This window comes from Chiloscyllium punctatum, chromosome 8, assembly GCF_047496795.1.
Source record: "Chiloscyllium punctatum isolate Juve2018m chromosome 8, sChiPun1.3, whole genome shotgun sequence".
NCBI lineage: Eukaryota > Metazoa > Chordata > Chondrichthyes > Orectolobiformes > Hemiscylliidae > Chiloscyllium > Chiloscyllium punctatum.
Genome location: NC_092746.1, coordinates 122,003,828 through 122,022,068, shown reverse-complemented (window position 1 = coordinate 122,022,068; position 18,241 = coordinate 122,003,828). Strand labels below are relative to the sequence as shown.

The window sequence follows — 18,241 nt, the reverse complement described above, 5'->3', positions numbered from 1 at the left end:
TCATATTTTATTTCTGCCTAGAATTCTTTTTAGTGAGAATATTGGAGTTAATCTTTCATACATAGCCTAATGTCCTGTTTCTGAACCAATTATAGTACTCTGCTATCCCATCAGAAACTCATGAAATCCTTGCTGTTCATTGTCCCTGTGAGAAAGATAAAAGGATGTCATGTGGTAGTAGATGTCAAAGTGGCTAATGTAAGAGAAGCAAAATAAATGGGCATTTCCAAAAACATAATTGTGATATGAGTAATCTAAATTAATGCTGAGTTTTATCGAAGACATGGGCTCTTGAGAATCTATCTAAAATTCACCAGAGAGCTGAAGCAATATTGTACAAATGACCTGTTGCTATTGTATGTATTCTTGCAATTTTATAATTATGAAGCAAGAATTCATCCTACAAAGTAGTGGGTATTGGTTCACATTTGAGGCTTTCTATATAGTAAGCTGCATATTTCAGCAGATAGAACAACATCTGAGAAAAAAGACTATCTTGGTTGGAGCTGGTCAGCTGCTCATCCCAAATGTGGAAGAACTGGGATCATCAGGAGAACCATATGTGTAGCATTTCACCTGGGTTCTGACATAAATTGGTTAAGGCAAGGGAAACCAGAGTGAAAGCATGTAATACGTATAAAATGGGAAATTTTTTTTATATAAAGCATTTGGAGAGTTGAAACCATTTTGTTCTGATGAGTTTAATGATCCTAAAGTTGTGTATGTTCAACAACTCAACCCTGAAAAAACCCACCATGACAGTTTGATGGCAATCTTCAGAGGTGCAGGAGTTCCCAGGGAGTGGTGAGAGCATCTTGGTTTTAAAACTTGAAACATATTTGAAAATTATCATCTGCCTGATATTGACTTCACATTTTTAAAGCTGATTTTATGATTGTTGACCCACATTGACCTACAGTGATTCTTTAGTCCAGGTTTTTGAAGATGTACTCCAGAGTGCCTCCAGAAAGTTGATATATCAGTGTCCATCAGACAACCCATAGCTTTGTTGTGTCTTAAATTATTTCCATGTGCTTTAATTTCTTTGTTATAAACTCTTTGGCTACTTTTTGTCTTTTGACTTTTCTTAAAGGTCATTACATTAGAATTTGGTTCAACAAGTTCAGTCAACTCTTATGTCAGCTTGAATTGTGAATGATAGCGTGTAATTTAGCTGTGAGCAGCATCATAGCTAAAACAAAATCTGCTCCTGGCGGGAGCTGATTGACAAACTTTCTCCAATCCTATATCACCTAGGTAGCATTTGAGAATGCTAACTGAACCTATTTCTCAACCCAGAGACAAAATCAGTTGGTTCACTGCACCAGCCCAAAACCCAAAGCGAACAGCACTCAGCTGGAACCAAACGCTGAACTTTCCTCATTGGCATGGTTGAGTACTACATATGTGGTACATTTACGATGGAACCATTGGTAAACTGCAGAGGGAATCATAAAGTAATTAGGAGACCACAGAGGGGGCATGAAGAAACAATGACGAGCAAAATTATGGACATTTCCAAGGTATTCAGTAAGTATATTAAGGGGAAGATGCGATGCAGGAATCTGTTTGGAGCTGGAGGATATTGTCAAGTACTTCATTCAGGAGGAGGATGTATGAACAGAATTTGGGGAGAGGATCTTGAGCAGGTTGACATAGGCAATGGGGAGATGATAGAAGTTTTGACAGGCTTAAAAGTTGAATGTGTTATATCACATGCTGCTGTGGAGTAGAACGGAGGACATTACAGGGATTCTGATCCAAATTTTTAATTAGTCAGTGGCCGTGGGAGTAGTGCCAGAAGACAGCTAAGTGGCTTCACTTTTCAAGGAGGTGGCAGAGATAAACCAGGGAATTACAGACCAATGAGTCTAACATTAGTGTTAGGGAACCTATTGGAGAATATTCCACAAGAGAGAATTAATCTCCATTTAGACAGACAAGGTTTGATCAGGAATCGCCAGCATGGCTTTGTTAAAAGGAGGTCATACCTTACAAATCTGATTGAAGTTTTCAAAGAGGTGTTAAGATGTGTAGGTGAGGTTTGTGCAATTGATGTAATTTTGTTGATTTTGGCAAAGCCTTTGAAAAGGTTTCATATAGGAGACTGATTAACAAGGTAAAAGCACATGGAATCCAGAGTAACTTTGAAAAATAGGTCCAAAGTTAGATTCGTGGTAGGAGACCGAGGATGGTGGTAGAAAGCTGTTTGTGTGACTGGAGGTAGATATCCAGTGGTATGTCACAGAAATCAGTGTTGAGGTCCTTTTTGTTTGTGATATTTATAATTGATGAGAGATGAGTGTGTGAGGGGGATGGTAAGTAAGTTTGCAAGTGACATAAAGATTGGCTGGCTGGTTAATAGTGAGGGTTACAGGAGGACATGGTTGGGTTGGCTGCCTGAGCAGATAAAATTTAAATCTGAAAAGTGAGGTGATACACTTCAAAACAAGTAACAAGACAAGTGAGTACTCGATGAATGGCAAGATGCTAGGAAGCTCAACAGAATGAGGGTGCTTGTCCACAGATCTCTGAAGTTGGCAGTGCAGGTTAATAGAGAGGTGAAGGAGGTACATCAGACACTTATCTTTATTAGTAGTGGCACAGATTAGATAAGCAGGGAGGTTTATATTGGAGCTGTACAAACCTTGGGTTAGGTCATCACACAGTAGCATCGCTGGAAGAAGTGAAGATCCACCAGGGTGTTGTCCGGGTTTGAATATTTTAACTGTAAAGCGATGCTAGATATACTTGGGGTGCTTTCTTTCGAGCAGAGAAGGTTGAGTGGGGAATTGCTTTTGAGGTGTATAAGATTATTGGGGGCTTGGATATGGTGGATAAGAAGCAGCTGTACCCCTTAGTTGAAGGATCAGTAATGAGGGGCATAAGGTTAAGGCAAAAGGCAGGAACTTTAGAGGAGATTTGAGGAAATATTTTTCTCGCCCAGAGACTGGTGGGAATCTGGAATGCACTGCCTTGGAGAGCAGTAGTGTCAAACCACCTCGCAACCTTTACAGAGGACTTGGATGAGCACTTGAAATGTCATAGCATTGAAGGCTATGGGTCAAGTGCTAGAAAGTGGGATTAATGTAGATAAGTTGAGACAAACTGATGGGCCAAAGGGCCTCTTCTCTGCTGTATGACTCCTTGACTCTAACTGATCAGCTGGGTTGAATTTATGAGGGAATTAAGTTGCCACCCACTGTAGTCTTCAAAGAATGATTTGGTGTGATATGCAAGCAATGCTGAATCCTTAAAGGCAAAGACACAGTTTATTCAGTTAACGAACTGAGGTAAAAGGTAGTATCAAACTAAAAATAGGGAAAAGTCAAAATCTTGAAGTGGAAGGAACTGTAAAACGTAAAAAAGGAATATAAAGAAAGATGTGTAACAACAGAGAATAGTATTTCAAATAAAACTTGAGAGTGATAGTACTTTTTTTTTACAAAAACTCTAAGAGATAAGTGTGACTTCCCATGGTAGGAAATCTCGTAGAACATAGAACAGTACAGGCCCTTCGGCCCTTGATGTTGTACTGACCTTTTATCCTACTTTAAGATCAAACTAACCTACACAGCCTTAGATTTACTATCTTCCATGTGTCTATCCAAGAGTTGCCTAAATGTCCCTAATGTGTCTGACTCCAGGCTAAATACGAGAAAAAGTGAGGACTGCAGGTGCTGGAGATCAAAATCGAGAGTGTGGTGCTGGAAAAGCACAGCAGGTTAGGCAGCAACCGTGTAGCAGCAGAATCGACATTTCAGGGATAAGCCCTTCATCATCATATTTGTGATGAAAGGCTTATGCCTGAAATGTCGATTCTCCTGCTCCTCGGATGTTGCCTGACCACCTGTGCTTTTCCAGCACCACACTCTCGACTCCAGGTTGAATATTGTCCATGTACTACCACCCTCTGTCTTCTATGGGCCAGCCAATTCTGTATCTAGACAGCCAGATGTCCCTGTATCCCATGCCTGCTTGCTTTCTGAATGAGCCTACCATGGGGAACCCTATCAACACCTTGCTAAAATCCATGTATACCAAATCCACCTGCTCTACCTTCATCTTTGTGTTCTGTCACATCCTCAAATAATTCAACAAGGCTTGTGAGGCATGACTTATCCCTCTTAAAGCCATGCTGATTATTTCTAATCAAACTATGGTTTTCCAAGTAATCATAAATCCTGTCTCTCAGAATCCTCTACAATAATTTGTCTACCACAGACGTAAGACTGACTGGTCTGTCATTCCTAGGATTATCCCTACTCTCTTTCTTGAACAAGGGAACAACATTAGACACCCTCCAATCATCTGGCACTACTCCAGTGGAGAGTGAAGATGCAAAGATCGTCGCCATAAGGCACAGCAATCTCTTCCCTCGCTTCCTGTATGTAATCTTGGATATTCCTGTCTGGCCCAGGGGACCTATCTACCCTGATGTTATTCAAACTTTTCAGCACCTCCTCCTCCTCAACATCAGCCTGTTCTAGCATATCAGCCTGTTTCATGCTGTCCTCACAAATGACAAGGTCCCTTTCAGTAGTGAATCCTGAAGCAAAGTATTCATTAAGGACCTTCCTTACCTTCTCCAGTTCCAGGCACATGTTCCCTTCACTATCCCTGATCGACCCTATTTTCACTCTGGCCATCCTCTTGCTCATCACATAAGTGTAGAATGTCTTAGAGGTTTTCCTTAATCCTACCTGCTAAAGTTTTCTTATGCACCCCTTATAACTCTTTCCTAAGTCCATTCTTCAGTTCCTTCCTGGCCAACTTGTAACCCTCTGGAGTCCTGTCTGATCCTTGCCTCTTCAGCCTCAAGTAAGTTTCCTTCTTCATCTTGACTCGAAGTTCTACATCACTTGTCATCCAAGGTTCCTTCACTGTACCATCCCTTCCTTGCCTCAGTGGGACAAACCTGTCCAGCACTATCAGCAAGTGCTCTCTAAACAACCTCCACATTTCTTGTGTGCATTTTCCTGAGAACATCTGTTCCTAATTTAGACACCCCAGTTCCTGCCTAATAGCATTGTAATTCCCCCTCCCCCCAATTAAATACTTTCCCATACTGTCTGCTCCTATCCCTCCCCATTACTGTAATAAAGGTCAGGGGGTTTTGATCACTACCACCAAAATGCTCTCCCACTTAGAGATTTGGCACCTGGCATGGTTTGTTGCCAAGCACCAAATCCAATATGGCCTCTCCTCTCGTCTGCCTATCTACATATTGAATCACGAGTCCTTTCTGGACATGCTTGACAAAAACTGCTCCATCAAAAGTATTTGAACTAAGGAGGTTCCAGTCAATATTAGGGAAGTTAAAATCACCCGTGATACCAACCCTGCTACTTCTGCACCTTTTCAAAATCTGCCTCCTAATCTGCTCCTCCATGTCTCTGTTGCTATGGGGAGGGCCTGTAGAAAACTGATAAAGTGACTGCTCTTTTCCTGTTTCTGACTTCCACCCATACTAACTGTGTAGACAAACCTTCCTCAATGACCTCCTTTCTGTAGCTGTGATATTATCCCTGATTAACAATACCACTCCCCCCACCTCTTTTACCTTCTTGCCCTCTCACCTATTCCTTTGAACTATCTAAACCCTGCAACATTCAACAACTTCCAACTTGTGGAAGTAGTAGTTACAAGCAGCGCAAGGTTAAGAGAAAGGTTATTAATGAGGATTGTGATCCCATTAAAGAAACGTGACAGTGAGCATGATCCACAAAATAGAAATAGCAGATTTATTAAATTTCATAGTAGAGGAAGAGAACCTATTCCTGTTCCTATGATGACTCAGATAGATGATGAAACATAGTACCTTTATTTTGAACTCTTCTACCCTGCTGCACTGCATTTTTGGTATATGTACCAACAATTTGCTATGTTTTATGTCCAGAATCTCGAACTTTGATCTTAATTTCTGTGTCTGAGTTCAAGTCTCACCTGCTCCAGTGGTGTGTCATAACATGTCAAGACAGGTTGTTTAAAAAACAATCCCGATTGAGAGAAAATGTTTCTTGGTGTTGGAGAGTCCAGAACAGACTTTAAAAATGGAAATTTGCTTTTTGGGAAATATTTCTATAGACGAAGATTGGTTGAAATCTTGAACTCTCTTCCTCAAAGTTGCTCAAAAAGTTTGGAGTCAGTAGATAATTTTGATTTTTTTTGTTAAGAAGTTTTGCTTGCCAAAAGAATTAAGGTAGGTAGAGTGCAGAAGCTGTCCCTCAAGCATTACATGCTTGAGGGACAGCTTGTCCGCCCTTTTGAAATGGGTAGAACTCCAGAATATGGTGATGCCCCAAAGACCAGGGGTTTGTAATTTCATCTCATTTTATCTTTTGTAGATATGGTCTATTTAATCCCAATTCCTTGACCTTTCTTCATGTAGTTCATTATCCTCCATTACCTAAACAGCTCAATTAACTATACAGTCAGCTCTGCTACAACTTGTGTTTCTTCAACACAGATTGGCTAAAATGTGATTGAAGCATTTAGACATTATTTGTAGAACGTGAACTTTCCTTACCTGAACTGGCTATAATGTGATTCCGGCCCCATTAATTTAAATGGTGCTGCTATTGCGCAATTTTCTTTTAACACAACGTCACACAGGAACAGAACTGCTGCGTTATATCAGAACCAACTGTACTTCCCTTGGTTCCTGGTGCTATGCCCCATATTCTTAGAATCCTGTGTGCAGCTTATCATAGCTTCACTGTTTGTTTTAATCCTAATCATATTAATAACCCTTCACGCAGTCAATACTGAATAATGGGGATTTGAAATGATCCTAGCTGTACTATTCCTACAGCCTTCCATCTTGATTTGCTTCTAAGCAAGCAGCACCTGAGCTCACAAGAATTCACAACTGTTATTTTAGCCAATGCCCTGACTGTTATTTTGACCAATGGCCTGAGCGGATGAGATTCATGATTTAGACTGATCCTTGTGCTGAGGTCATCGTTTTCCCTGGATGAAAACAAAACATTGGAGAAACTCTCAGATTGGACAACATCTGTGAAGAGAGAAATCTGAGTTAATGTCTGAATTCTAATGATTCTTCAGGACTCAAAAATTCCCCTGTTTACTGAATTCCTGCTCTGGGTTAAAACCAGATCTGAAGATCCAGTTGCATTAAGAGATTCCCCTACTTGGGAGAAAAGTGTTGTTCTCTACCGATCCTACTAATTCCTTTCCTTTATAGAAATGTCTTAATCAGATAAATTTTTCGTGTGCATGCCACGTCCTGCTACTAAATCAGCCACTTTATCCTTGATTATTGTTCTACTGAATTACAGCTTTCTCCAGTTGATCCTTTGCCAGATGGAGTATCCAAGGTTCATTTCAGAATTTCAGACGAGACCTGGATAGTACTCTGCATATTACCTGTGTTTCACTTGCAATCCTTTCTGGCAATTTCATACCCAGAGGTTGCCATTTTACACTTCATTATGTTAAATTGATTGTTTTAAGTTACTTTGCTCTTCTGTTTTTTTATATAATTGTTTGTTTCCTTCATGTGTCACATATCACTGCCCAACAAAACAAAAACGCCCCCTTCATCCTAATTTCTTTATTCATGGCTCTTAATCAGTTTCCATCAGTACCATGAGGTTACTTTCAATTTCTTTTGCATTTCAGTTTTTACGAGCAAGTTTTTGTCTGGAATCTCATTGAACAATTTTCTGAATGTGTATGTGCATGGCATTCATAAACCTTTCTCTTTCCATCTGCTTAATGACTATCTCTGTCAAATCAATTACACTTGACTTTTTGACAAAGTTAAAAATCACACAACACCAGGTTATAGTCTGACAGGTTTATTTGGAAGCACTAGCTTTCAGAGCGCTGCTCCTTCAGGTAGCTGTGGAGCAAGATCATAACACAAAATTTATAGCAAAAGATTACAGTGTCACGCAACTGAAACGATGTATTGAACAAATCTGGATTGTTGTTTAGTCTTTTATCTTTTAGAATGGGTTGCAGGCACAGTACATTGGCGAGACCAAACAGACACTACAACAATGAATGAATGGACACCGCGCAACAATCGCCAAACAGGAGTGTTCCAGCCAGGAAACATTTCAGTGGTCAGGGACATTCAGCCTTGGACGTACAGGTGACCATTTCCGAGGTGGACTTTGGGATACGCAACCAAGCAGAGGCTGATAGCCAAGTTTGTACCCATCAGGATGGCCTCAATTGGAACTTTGAGTTCATGTGGCACTACAGGTGACCCCACTACACTACGCACGCTCGCTCACTCATTCACTCACTCTCACTCACTCTCTCACTCTCTCACTCTCTCACTCTCTCTCTCTCTCTCTCTCTCTCTCTCTCTCTCTCTCACTCATTTATGCATACACTCTCTCTCACACACATACTCATCCATGCGCACACACCCATACGCATCCATGCGCGCGTGCACGCGCACACACTCATCCATGCGCACTCTACCAAGCATGTACACATGCAAACACACACTCTCAGGCGAACTGACACACACATGCATTCGCTCGCTCTCTCTCACCACTCACTCACTCACTCATGCACACAGTCTCTCGCGTACACACACATCCATGCACGCGCGCACACTCATCCATGCGCACGCGCACAGTCATCCATGCACACTCTACCAAGCATGTACACATGCAAACACACACTCTCAGGCGAACTGACACACACATGCTCTCTCTCCCTCTCACACGTGCACGCGCACACATATAGGTCTACGGGATGAATTTGTATTTGCAGAAACCTTCTATTTTGCTCAAACAGCATACAACCTGCAGGCTAAAATCTATGTGCAGAAGAACCTCGATTATCCAAACAATACAAGCAGGGATTATTTTGTCGGATAATCAAATGCCGGATAACACAATTTAGCCAAGCATTGGGACCTTGCGATCTTCCCAGATAATCAAATACCGGATAATTGAGGTTCCTCTGAAACACGTTATAAATTCCTACTTTAGAAGTAGAACCAGTCTGATTCAAGATTGGGATACAGACTCTAACCTCACACCTTTAATGCATTGTCTGAGCTGAGATGTCTCCTTTTTTAAATAAAACTTTAAGTTACCTTGGCAATGTGACTGGAAAGAAGTTCTGGGATTTACATGTTAATGAACTGAAACCTGCAACCCATTCTAAAAAATGAAAGACTTAACAGCAATCTAGGTTTGTTCAATATATTGTTTCAGTTGCATGACACTAATCTTTTTCTATAAATTTCTGTACCTTATGATCTTGCTCCACAGCTACCTAATGAAGGAGCAGGGCTCTGAAAGCTAGTGCTTCCAAATAAACCTGTTGAACTATAATTTGGTGTTGTGTGATTCTTAACTTTGTCCCCCCCTAGTCCAACGCTGACACCTCCACATCTTGACTTTTTGAGAGGAAATCACTGAATGGTTTCAACGCCGAATCAGGCTATTTTGTCTGATTTGTCTGTGCTGATCCTCTCAAAATCAATTTGACTAGTTCCACTGACTGCCCTGTTATTTGCTCAAAACCGGACAAATCTCTCTTAAATGGTTATCCAATTCCCCTTTTGAAGGGTGAAACATTTCCTAACTTCAAAATTTTGGTATTATTTTGTATTAAATGGGCTACGGAAGATATTTCTCCTGAATTCCCTATTTAATTCATTAACAAACTATCTTAGATTGGTAGAACAGCAAAATGACACAAGTTGGAAGAGAGGGTGGATAGGTAACAGATGATGATCAATGTAGGAAAATGTAAAGTGATCCATTTCTGTGGGAAAGACATAGAGAGACCATGTAAGACAAGAGGTGCAATTTCAAATAAGGTGCAGGAGCAGGAGGACCTGGGTGTAAATGTCTGAGTTATTAAGAGTGGCAGGCCAGCTGGAGAGAGCAATGAACAAGCATTCAGTATCCTAGACTTTATTAATAGGCACATAGAGCAGAAGAACAAGGAGGATATGCTGAATTTGTGCAAGACAGCTGGAGATTTTTAAAAATTAGATTGATTATTGTCTGCCTCTAATTACTGTGATTCTCAAGTTATGTGCAGGCAGATCAATGAAGGATGACAGGTTTTCCTTACCTCGAGAACATTAGTGAACCAGTTGCATTTTAATCATGGTCAACAGTAGTTACATGATGCCATTAGACTAGCTTTTTATTATATTCAAATACTCCATTTGCCAGGGTGGGATCTGGGCACATGTCCCCAGAAATGTAACTTGGACGTTCTATGTAACTAGTCCGATGACGTTATTACCACTACATCATCACCTCTCAATTGTGGATGCCACAAGAACAGACAAGAGTACATTGGAAATGGTGCTGAAGAAATGTACAAGGTTTGCGGGGGAAGGCACGTCAATCTCCCAGATGTAATAGTGGCTGAAGGATCTGAACTGAAGGGAATTTATATAAGGCAGGAAATGGTGTTGGAGAGACTGTTAGGTCTGAAGGCTGAGAAGTCCCGTGGACCTGATGGTCTGCATCCAGGGTACTGAAGGAGGTGATTCTAGAAATCATGGATGCATTGGTGATCATTTTCCAATGTTCTATAGATTCAGGATCAGTTCCTGTGGATTGGAGGGTGGCTAATGTCGTCCCAAGAAAGGAGGGAGAGAGAAAACAGCATTATAGACAAGTTAGTCTGACCTCAGTGGTGGGGAAAAATGCTGGAGTCAATTGTAAAGGACGAAATTACGACACATCTGGATAGCAGTAACAGGATAGGTCAGACTAACTGGATTTATGAAGGGGAAATCATGCTTGACTAATCCTATGGAATTATTTGAGGATGTAACTCTGAAGATGGACAAGGGAGATCCAGTGGATATAGTATACGTAGACTTTCAGAAAGCTTTTGATAAAGTCCCACGTAGGAGGTTAGTGAGCAAAATTAGGGCACATAGTATTAGGGGCAAAATACTGACATGGATTGAAAATTGGTTGGCTGACAGGAAACGAAGAGTAGTGATAAACGGCTCCCTTTCGGAATGGCAGGCGGTGACCAGTGGTGTGCCGCAGGGATCAGTACTGGGACCGCAGCTTTTTACAATGTACATTAATGATCTAGATGAAGGTATTAAAAGTAATATTAACAAATTTGCTGATGACACAAAGCTGGGTGGCAGGGTGAAATGTGAGGAGGATGTTTGGAGAATACAGGGTGACCTGGACAGGCTAGGTGAGTGGACGGATGCATGGCAGATGCAGTTGAATGTGGATAAATATGTGCTTATCCACTTTGGTGGCAAGAATAGGAAGGCAGATTACTACCTAAAGGGAGTCAAGTTAGGTAAAGGAGCAGTACAACGAGATCTAGGCGTTCTTGTATAACAGTCAATGAAAGCATGCAGGTACAGCAGGTAGTGAAGAAGGCTAATAGCATGCTGGCCTTCATAACAAGAGGAATTGAGCATGGAAGCAAAGAGGTCCTTCTGCAGCTGTACAGGGCCCTGGTGAGACCACACCTGAAATATTGTGCGCAGTTCTGGTCTCCAAATTGAGGAAAGACATTCTGGCTATTGAGGGAGTGCAGCGTAGGTTCACAAGGTCAATTCCCGGAATGGCAGGATTATCTTACGCTGAAATATTGGAGCGACTGGGATTGTATACGCTTGAGTTTAGAAGGCTGAGAGGGGATCTGATTGAGACGTATAAGATTATTAAAGGATTGGACACTCCGGAGGCAGGAAGTATGTTTCTGCTGATGGGGAGTCCCAAACCAGAGGACAAAGCTTAAAAATAAGGGGTAAGCCATTTAGAACAGAGTTGAGGAGAAACTTCTTCACCCAGAGAGTGGTGAGTGTGTGGAATGCTCTGCCCCAGAAGGCTGTGGAGGCCCAGTCTCTGGATAGTTTCGAGAAAGAGTTGGATAGAGCTCTTAAGGATAGTGGAATCAAGGGTTATGGGGATAAGGCAGGAACAGGATACTGATTGAGGATGATCAGCCATGATCATAATGAATGGTGGTGCTAGCTCAAAGGGCAGAATGGCCTACTCCTGCACCTATTGTCTATTGTTGTTCTGGGGAAGAACAACTTCAGTTTCCAAGATTAGAGAAGATGGGTCTCTTCAACTTAGAGTGGAGAGCCGAAGGAGATTCGTTAGTGGTTTACAAAGTCATGAGAGGCCTGGACAGAGTGGATGGGGAGAAACTGCCCCTGCTCGTAGAAGAATGGAGACTGAAGTGAGACACATTTAGTTATTTGCAAAATAGGCAGGTACAACATGCGCAAAATAATAATCTTACACAGTAAGTAATTCAGGTCTGGAATGAGCTACCTGAAAGTACGGTGGGACAGCTTCAATTGAGACATTCAAGCAGATATAAGTTGAATACTTGAATAGGAAAAATGTGCAAGGTTATGGATAAAAGGCAATAGATTGGCACTAAGTTTTAATACTGGTTTGGAGAGCCATTGCAGACACAATGAACAGATTGAATAACTTCTTTCTGCACCATTATACTTCTGTGATTTAAGATCCCTAGTTTTGGATAATCCCAGAGATGAAAGCATCTCTTCTGTTCCTTTTGATAAAATGGGCTCTTCTGTTAATCTCAAAGTTGTCTTATTCCTCATGACAACTTAGATACTTTAAAACATTTCACCGAAATGTTGATAGTGCCTGTCCCCTTAAATATTTGTTATTTTCATCCTTGAAGCAACTGTGCAGTTAGGCCATTGCTCATGTGGAAGCAATCGGAAACCTAACTTGTGCACTTCATTTGTACCCTGTAAATTGAGCCTCTCCTCTGAAGTTTGTGCTAATTGCCAAGTCTTGTTAAGCTGTTTCTTACGTAGGATGTCTACTTGTTCTTACATTGACTATCAGGGACCACAAATTCACGGGACTCTTCATTTAGACAGACAAGATCATAGTTATGTGTATGTTGCAGCTGAGATCTAACTGCTAGTACTGTGTAATTTAAACTAAAACAGGCGTACATATTTGGAAAGATCACTGGAGTGGGGGGGGAGAAAACAGTTATTTTGCATTTTATTGTGAATTGCCTTTTTTTCAACCCCTTTTAAAAATTGCAAGCTCATATCTGAAACAGGCAATTCATTTTTTTCCATTTTTGAACATCTAAACATCTTTTAAATCTAAAAAGAGCCTAGCATTGATTATAATTAATATTAGCTACTATGGTTCATTAGCTAGCCAACGATGGTGTTTTTTCAGTTGTAGTTTTAGTATCACACCATTGTCTTTTCACACTGTCTCCCTACCAGTAACCTTCCTCGTTTTGACCATTTTCTATCTCATTAACTCTTGTCTGCTCTTTTCCCTTCCCCTTTCATTCTCATCTCTCCTCACCACCTGTTCTCCCTACTTTCCCTCCCACATCTCCTCCTCTTCCTCCCAATCCTTAACCTCTTGTCCCACTCGCTCTTCCTTTCTCCCTTTATCCCCCTGCTCTCCATTTACTTTTTTTGTTCTTTCCTTCCCACATCCTTTTGTTCCCATTGCTGCTCCTTACTCTTCCGTTTCCCTCCTTACCTCCTTGGGCATGAAGCTCCTATTAATGTAAGTTGAACAATGTAAATGCACAGATCTTTAGACCATTGCTGAATCCAGAAGTGCAATAATTTGTACTGACTAAATTGTTTACCTTTTACTGTTAGAATTCAATATTGCTGTAATTTAAAAATAAACCTATGAATCTAAATCAAGCAGAGAATTAGGCTCTATCTCACTGTGGTACCGTTTGTAGAGTTTAAAATGGAGCTTTCCTCAGGTTGAGCTTTCTACAGCACAGTATTCAGTTCTGTACCCATACTTAAATCTAGTGATCAGTGATGGACAGAAGAGAAAATCTGACTGGGCAAAACTCTGTTGTTCCTTTGTAAAATTCAGACCTATAAGGGTGGATTATTAGGAGGCAGCTTCAACTTTGTTTGATTTTATTTTCTTTCTTTATTAATTTCTTATGCTGCATATTGACCAGGATTTTTCTTTGTCTTTTTGTCTCGTTTATTCGTTCTCCAGTCTGACCAGGTACAGGTCACCCCCAGCCCCAGTGTATGTATTATTATTTCATTTTCTGCTATATTCCTTTTGCATGCTTTCATACTGCTTGTGGGTGGTACACTCCAGATTATTTAAATTCAGATAATCCAATGTACAGCTGTATACAATGTAATCATTTAACTGCCGCATGATTGTAAACAAGCTTAGCTATCAGTGGAGTGATGGTAATCAGAGGTGTACCAAAGCACTGTGCTTTAAGTATGTGGTATATTTGACACAGTAACCTTGTGTTTCCTTTCTTTTGCCTCAAAGTACTTTGTTCAAATCTCTCATTTCCAAGAGCGAGGATGGGGGTGTCAGTGCGGCTGCTGGCCTTGTTGTAAATTGACCACATGTACGATGGCATATCTGCCATGTGACCTCCCTCACAATGGCGCATCTGCCACGTGACCAGTTACACTGGATGAAGAGAAACGAAGACATGATTTGCAGCCTGTGTTTCAAGCTCCCTCCTCCTTGTTCTGTCTGTCATGCATTGGCTTCCTTTTTATCTGTCTTTTTGATTTTAGAATTTCTTTTATATAAAAGAGCAATTGGCTGCAACTACCCATACTAATTATGCTGGATACTTATTTGGTTAATGGCATGATATAACTTTGTAATTTGGGGACTGGACCCTTCAAAACAACCCATCTAGAATTTGGTTGTAATTAAGCCATTTTCTAAAATGTAAGTAGGAAAGAGATCGATCAATGGTGGATAAGAGTTGAAAACACTGTTTCAGGGTTCTATACTCAGTCTCTGTGAAATTCTGGTGTTTTAACTTTACCATATCTTGTTATTGTTAAGCTAAATAATAAATGGCTAGATTCTGATAAATTATTACAACCTACCTATGTTAGGAGAAGACTTTTGCAAGGCTGTTTGTTGGATCTGGCCATCATTCTGCTGAAGTTAGTGTTTAAATCTAACTACAGATTAAAATAATTATTATTGAAGCAAAAATGATTTAGAAGTGATTTATTTGGATATAAGTTGCTTTTTATTTTGATGTTGAGATTCTGATTTCATTTATTTTCATTTGTTCCTGCTGATTAGCTCAGCACAATTATTTGAAGGTTAGCCTTTGCTGACAATAATTCCTTAAAATGAAATGTGCAAGGTGCATTGACATAATTCTAAAACAAGAATAATTAAAGACGAGGTTAGAAATTAATTGGATACTTTTAATTGTTCAGTTTCACTCTGAGATATTTCCTATGATTTTGGAATGAAATCCTTTGTTATTTCAATCCATGTGCTTTGATGGGATGTACAGGGTTTTCTCTAATGCTTCTCCAGACCACATGCAATAGTGGATTAAAAAGTGTTTTTTTGTTTTGGAAGTTGTATTAGCTCGATGATTGAACATTACAAAGCCAATCCTGGCCTTAATGTAATTTAAATCTGATTTGGTGTTATTGCATGTTTACAATCAGGTAGCTAATAGCCATATCTATAATAACCTAGTTAAAAAATCACACAACCCCAGGCTATAGTCCAACAGGTTGATTTGGAAGCACTGGCTTTCAAAGCGCTGCTCTTTCATCAGGTGGTGGATGACAACCACCTGATGAAGGAGCAGTGCTCCAAAAGCTAATGCTTCCAACTAAATCTGTTGGACTATAATCTGTGTTGTGTGATTTTTAACTTTTGTCCACCCCAGTCCCACACCATCACCTCCAAAGCATGACTATATTAACCTAATATCACATTTTGATACCCTCTGAAATAATTTTGATAGATACCCTCTAATTATGTTGTCCGAGAGAAGGAGGATTGGAACAGTACAAGTGATGATAGGACTATTGGAACACAAATCAAAAACAAAAAGATTGGGGAAGCAGGGTGGCTTTAAAGATTAAAACGTTTTAGAAGAAGGCGAAGAATTGAAGCATTCAAACATTTAATTGGAAATTGAATTAGTGATATATAAAGCACTTAAATAGCTGATAAGTCCTAACTCTGTAATTTTGATTTTTCTTGTACAGGTGGTCATTACTATCTAAAACTTGAATGTCCCTCCCACCTCTTAGTGAATGTGCATACTTGTGCATAAATTGTTGGAAAGTAGTCCTCATCATGAAAACAAAATTAATCTTGCCCTCTCCTCTCCATGTCGAGATTTCTAATAAATGTTTGTGTAAAATTTAATCCTGTAGCAGTATTAAGTGATTCCTTCTAATCAAGCACTCCAATGACAATACAGCAGACTCACTGGCTCAGTGAATATCTGAACCATGTAGTCTGTTGTAAGTGCTGGGTTGCAACAACTGTGTCCCTGGGTTTGACCTGCAAAGTGGAAACATTGTCCTGGTGTCTCGCTCCTTCGATTGCAGAAGATTGCATTGTGTGGATGCCAGGTGAAGAGGGAATGGGTTCAGCTATTCAGTCCTTTGTGATTTAGTAACCTCAAATACTCCTCGTGTTGGGCGCTGAGAGAGGACAATGGCTATTGTGATTGGAGCTCCAGAAGCCAAATTGTATCCAGGGACTTGAGTTAGTGCTTTTGGGAATGAAGAAGCAGGGCAATGTTGCCTAGTTTTGTTTTTAAAATGAGTGATCTGTTTTGGGGGAGTGATGTTAAATTTTAAGATGTGGTCTCAATACTGCTCGTACATAAAGCCAGAAGTGTTATCTGTGTTACAGAATGCTAGCATTCAGTGGACTGTGCACAGAGAGCCTGGATAGACTTATACCACTGCATTTTGTCCATTGAATTCCCAGACTCAGTCCATGTGCTGTTTCTTTCCATTTTGGGTGGAACGTATTGGATGGGAGGAAAATAGAAGGTAACTCAAGTTAGATAAATATTCTTTTGTGCATTTCCCAATTTTGGATGACTGAGTTGAATCAACTGTGGCCTTTAAAGAGGTTACTGATGGTTTTCTGATCCTGGGAAAGAAATGCAAAGAAAGAGAACTGTGGAGGGAACAGTAGCAATCAGATAATAATTCTAACTTGGTATTAGTTTTTTTTTTAAATCTAGTGATGTGTTTCAGATAATAATCTTTTCTAAAACTCTTCTTGGGCAGTGGATGAGAAATGTCCTGAAATCTAGTTGCAGATTCTAGGGGTGAGTGTTACAGAGACTGAATCGTCAAACCAACAGATTCACACTAATGGACCTGATGTATGTTTGTGAATGAAGTAATTAATTCTGCAGCTTATCTGAACCAGAGTATTCATTTCTGCAGAATTACACACTTGTGCTACAATGTTATGACAATATATATCCTGTAATTTCAATCCTGTTTTTTTTTTGTTTGTTTGTGTTTGCCTTTTGTTTTCTTTTCTCCTTTAGCCTCCGGCCAAATTCCTCTTACCAGAGATGAGAGTATCTGATGTTGGAAAGAAATGTGTAGTCATCGACTTAGATGAAACCTTAGTACATAGTTCCTTTAAGGTACTGCAAGTTCTTTGTTTATTCTTTGTGTTCTTCTTTAACTCAAGTATCTTTTTCAGTTAAAGCATACAAATCCACATTGTCAATCTTAATTCTGTTTTGAGGCGGAGATGAAATGCATGAGAAGTAATTAAGAGCATGTCACTAAAATAGAGATTGCCAACTTTATTTTAGCATGATACTTTAATATTTTAAAATGTTTAGACTGTTCAAAATGGTCAGAATCTTATTTTGGTAACTTCACTACACTCTTATGTGAGGATAGTATTCTCAATGGGCAAGTTGGGAAGAACCAGATGGAGAAAGATTTGAAGGTAGACTTGGAAAGGATAACTTTTATGAATACTTGGGGAAAGAGTGGGAAATTTGAAAAGTTCTTTCCATTTCACAGAGGTAGCTCAGGATGGGCTGAATGGTCTCCTTCTGTGCCATATAAAATTGTAGGCTACTTGAACAACTTCACCTTTAAACCCTAATGTCTGAAAAGACTTTTGCCTATTGGTTAATACTAATGTCTTTGGACCTGCATTCAAATTCAGCCCGTACACAAGAGTAATATGAAAATGCTGCTTTGCTTTTGGGGATAATGTCTGGGATGCTCCTCATACAGGCCCTAGCAAAGTTGGGTGTGTACTACAGCTCCAAAATATTTTGAATTCAAACTTGTATTCAGGAGGCCAACACAATGGATTGTGCTGGCAGTGAAACATGGAGAGTTGTCATCTGGGGCTTTTCATTGATGATACAAAAGTAATGGGCGCTCTACTTTTATGTCTGGCTTTTCCAGATGTGACTGGGAAGTGCTTAACTACTTTGTTTGACATTG

At 40.0% G+C, this 18,241-nt stretch overlaps 1 protein-coding gene across 7 annotated transcripts in view; it reads left to right on the top strand.

Moving 5' to 3' along the window:
- ctdspla (CTD (carboxy-terminal domain, RNA polymerase II, polypeptide A) small phosphatase-like a) overlaps positions 1-18,241 on the top strand; it is a 281,371-nt gene that overhangs the window by 185,956 nt on the left and 77,174 nt on the right. For 5 of the 7 annotated variants that reach the window (XR_011961418.1, XR_011961417.1, XR_011961416.1 and 2 more), the window contains 2 exons: positions 13,989-14,021; positions 17,314-17,415. Coding sequence is in view for 3 of the 7 variants with exons in the window: in XM_072576378.1 (XP_072432479.1) it covers positions 13,989-14,021; positions 17,314-17,415 (135 nt within the window). In the remaining 4 variants the exon portion in view is untranslated. The remainder of the gene's footprint in view (positions 1-13,988; positions 14,022-17,313; positions 17,416-18,241) is intronic. The other 2 variants (XR_011961419.1, XM_072576379.1) reach the window with 1 other exon arrangement.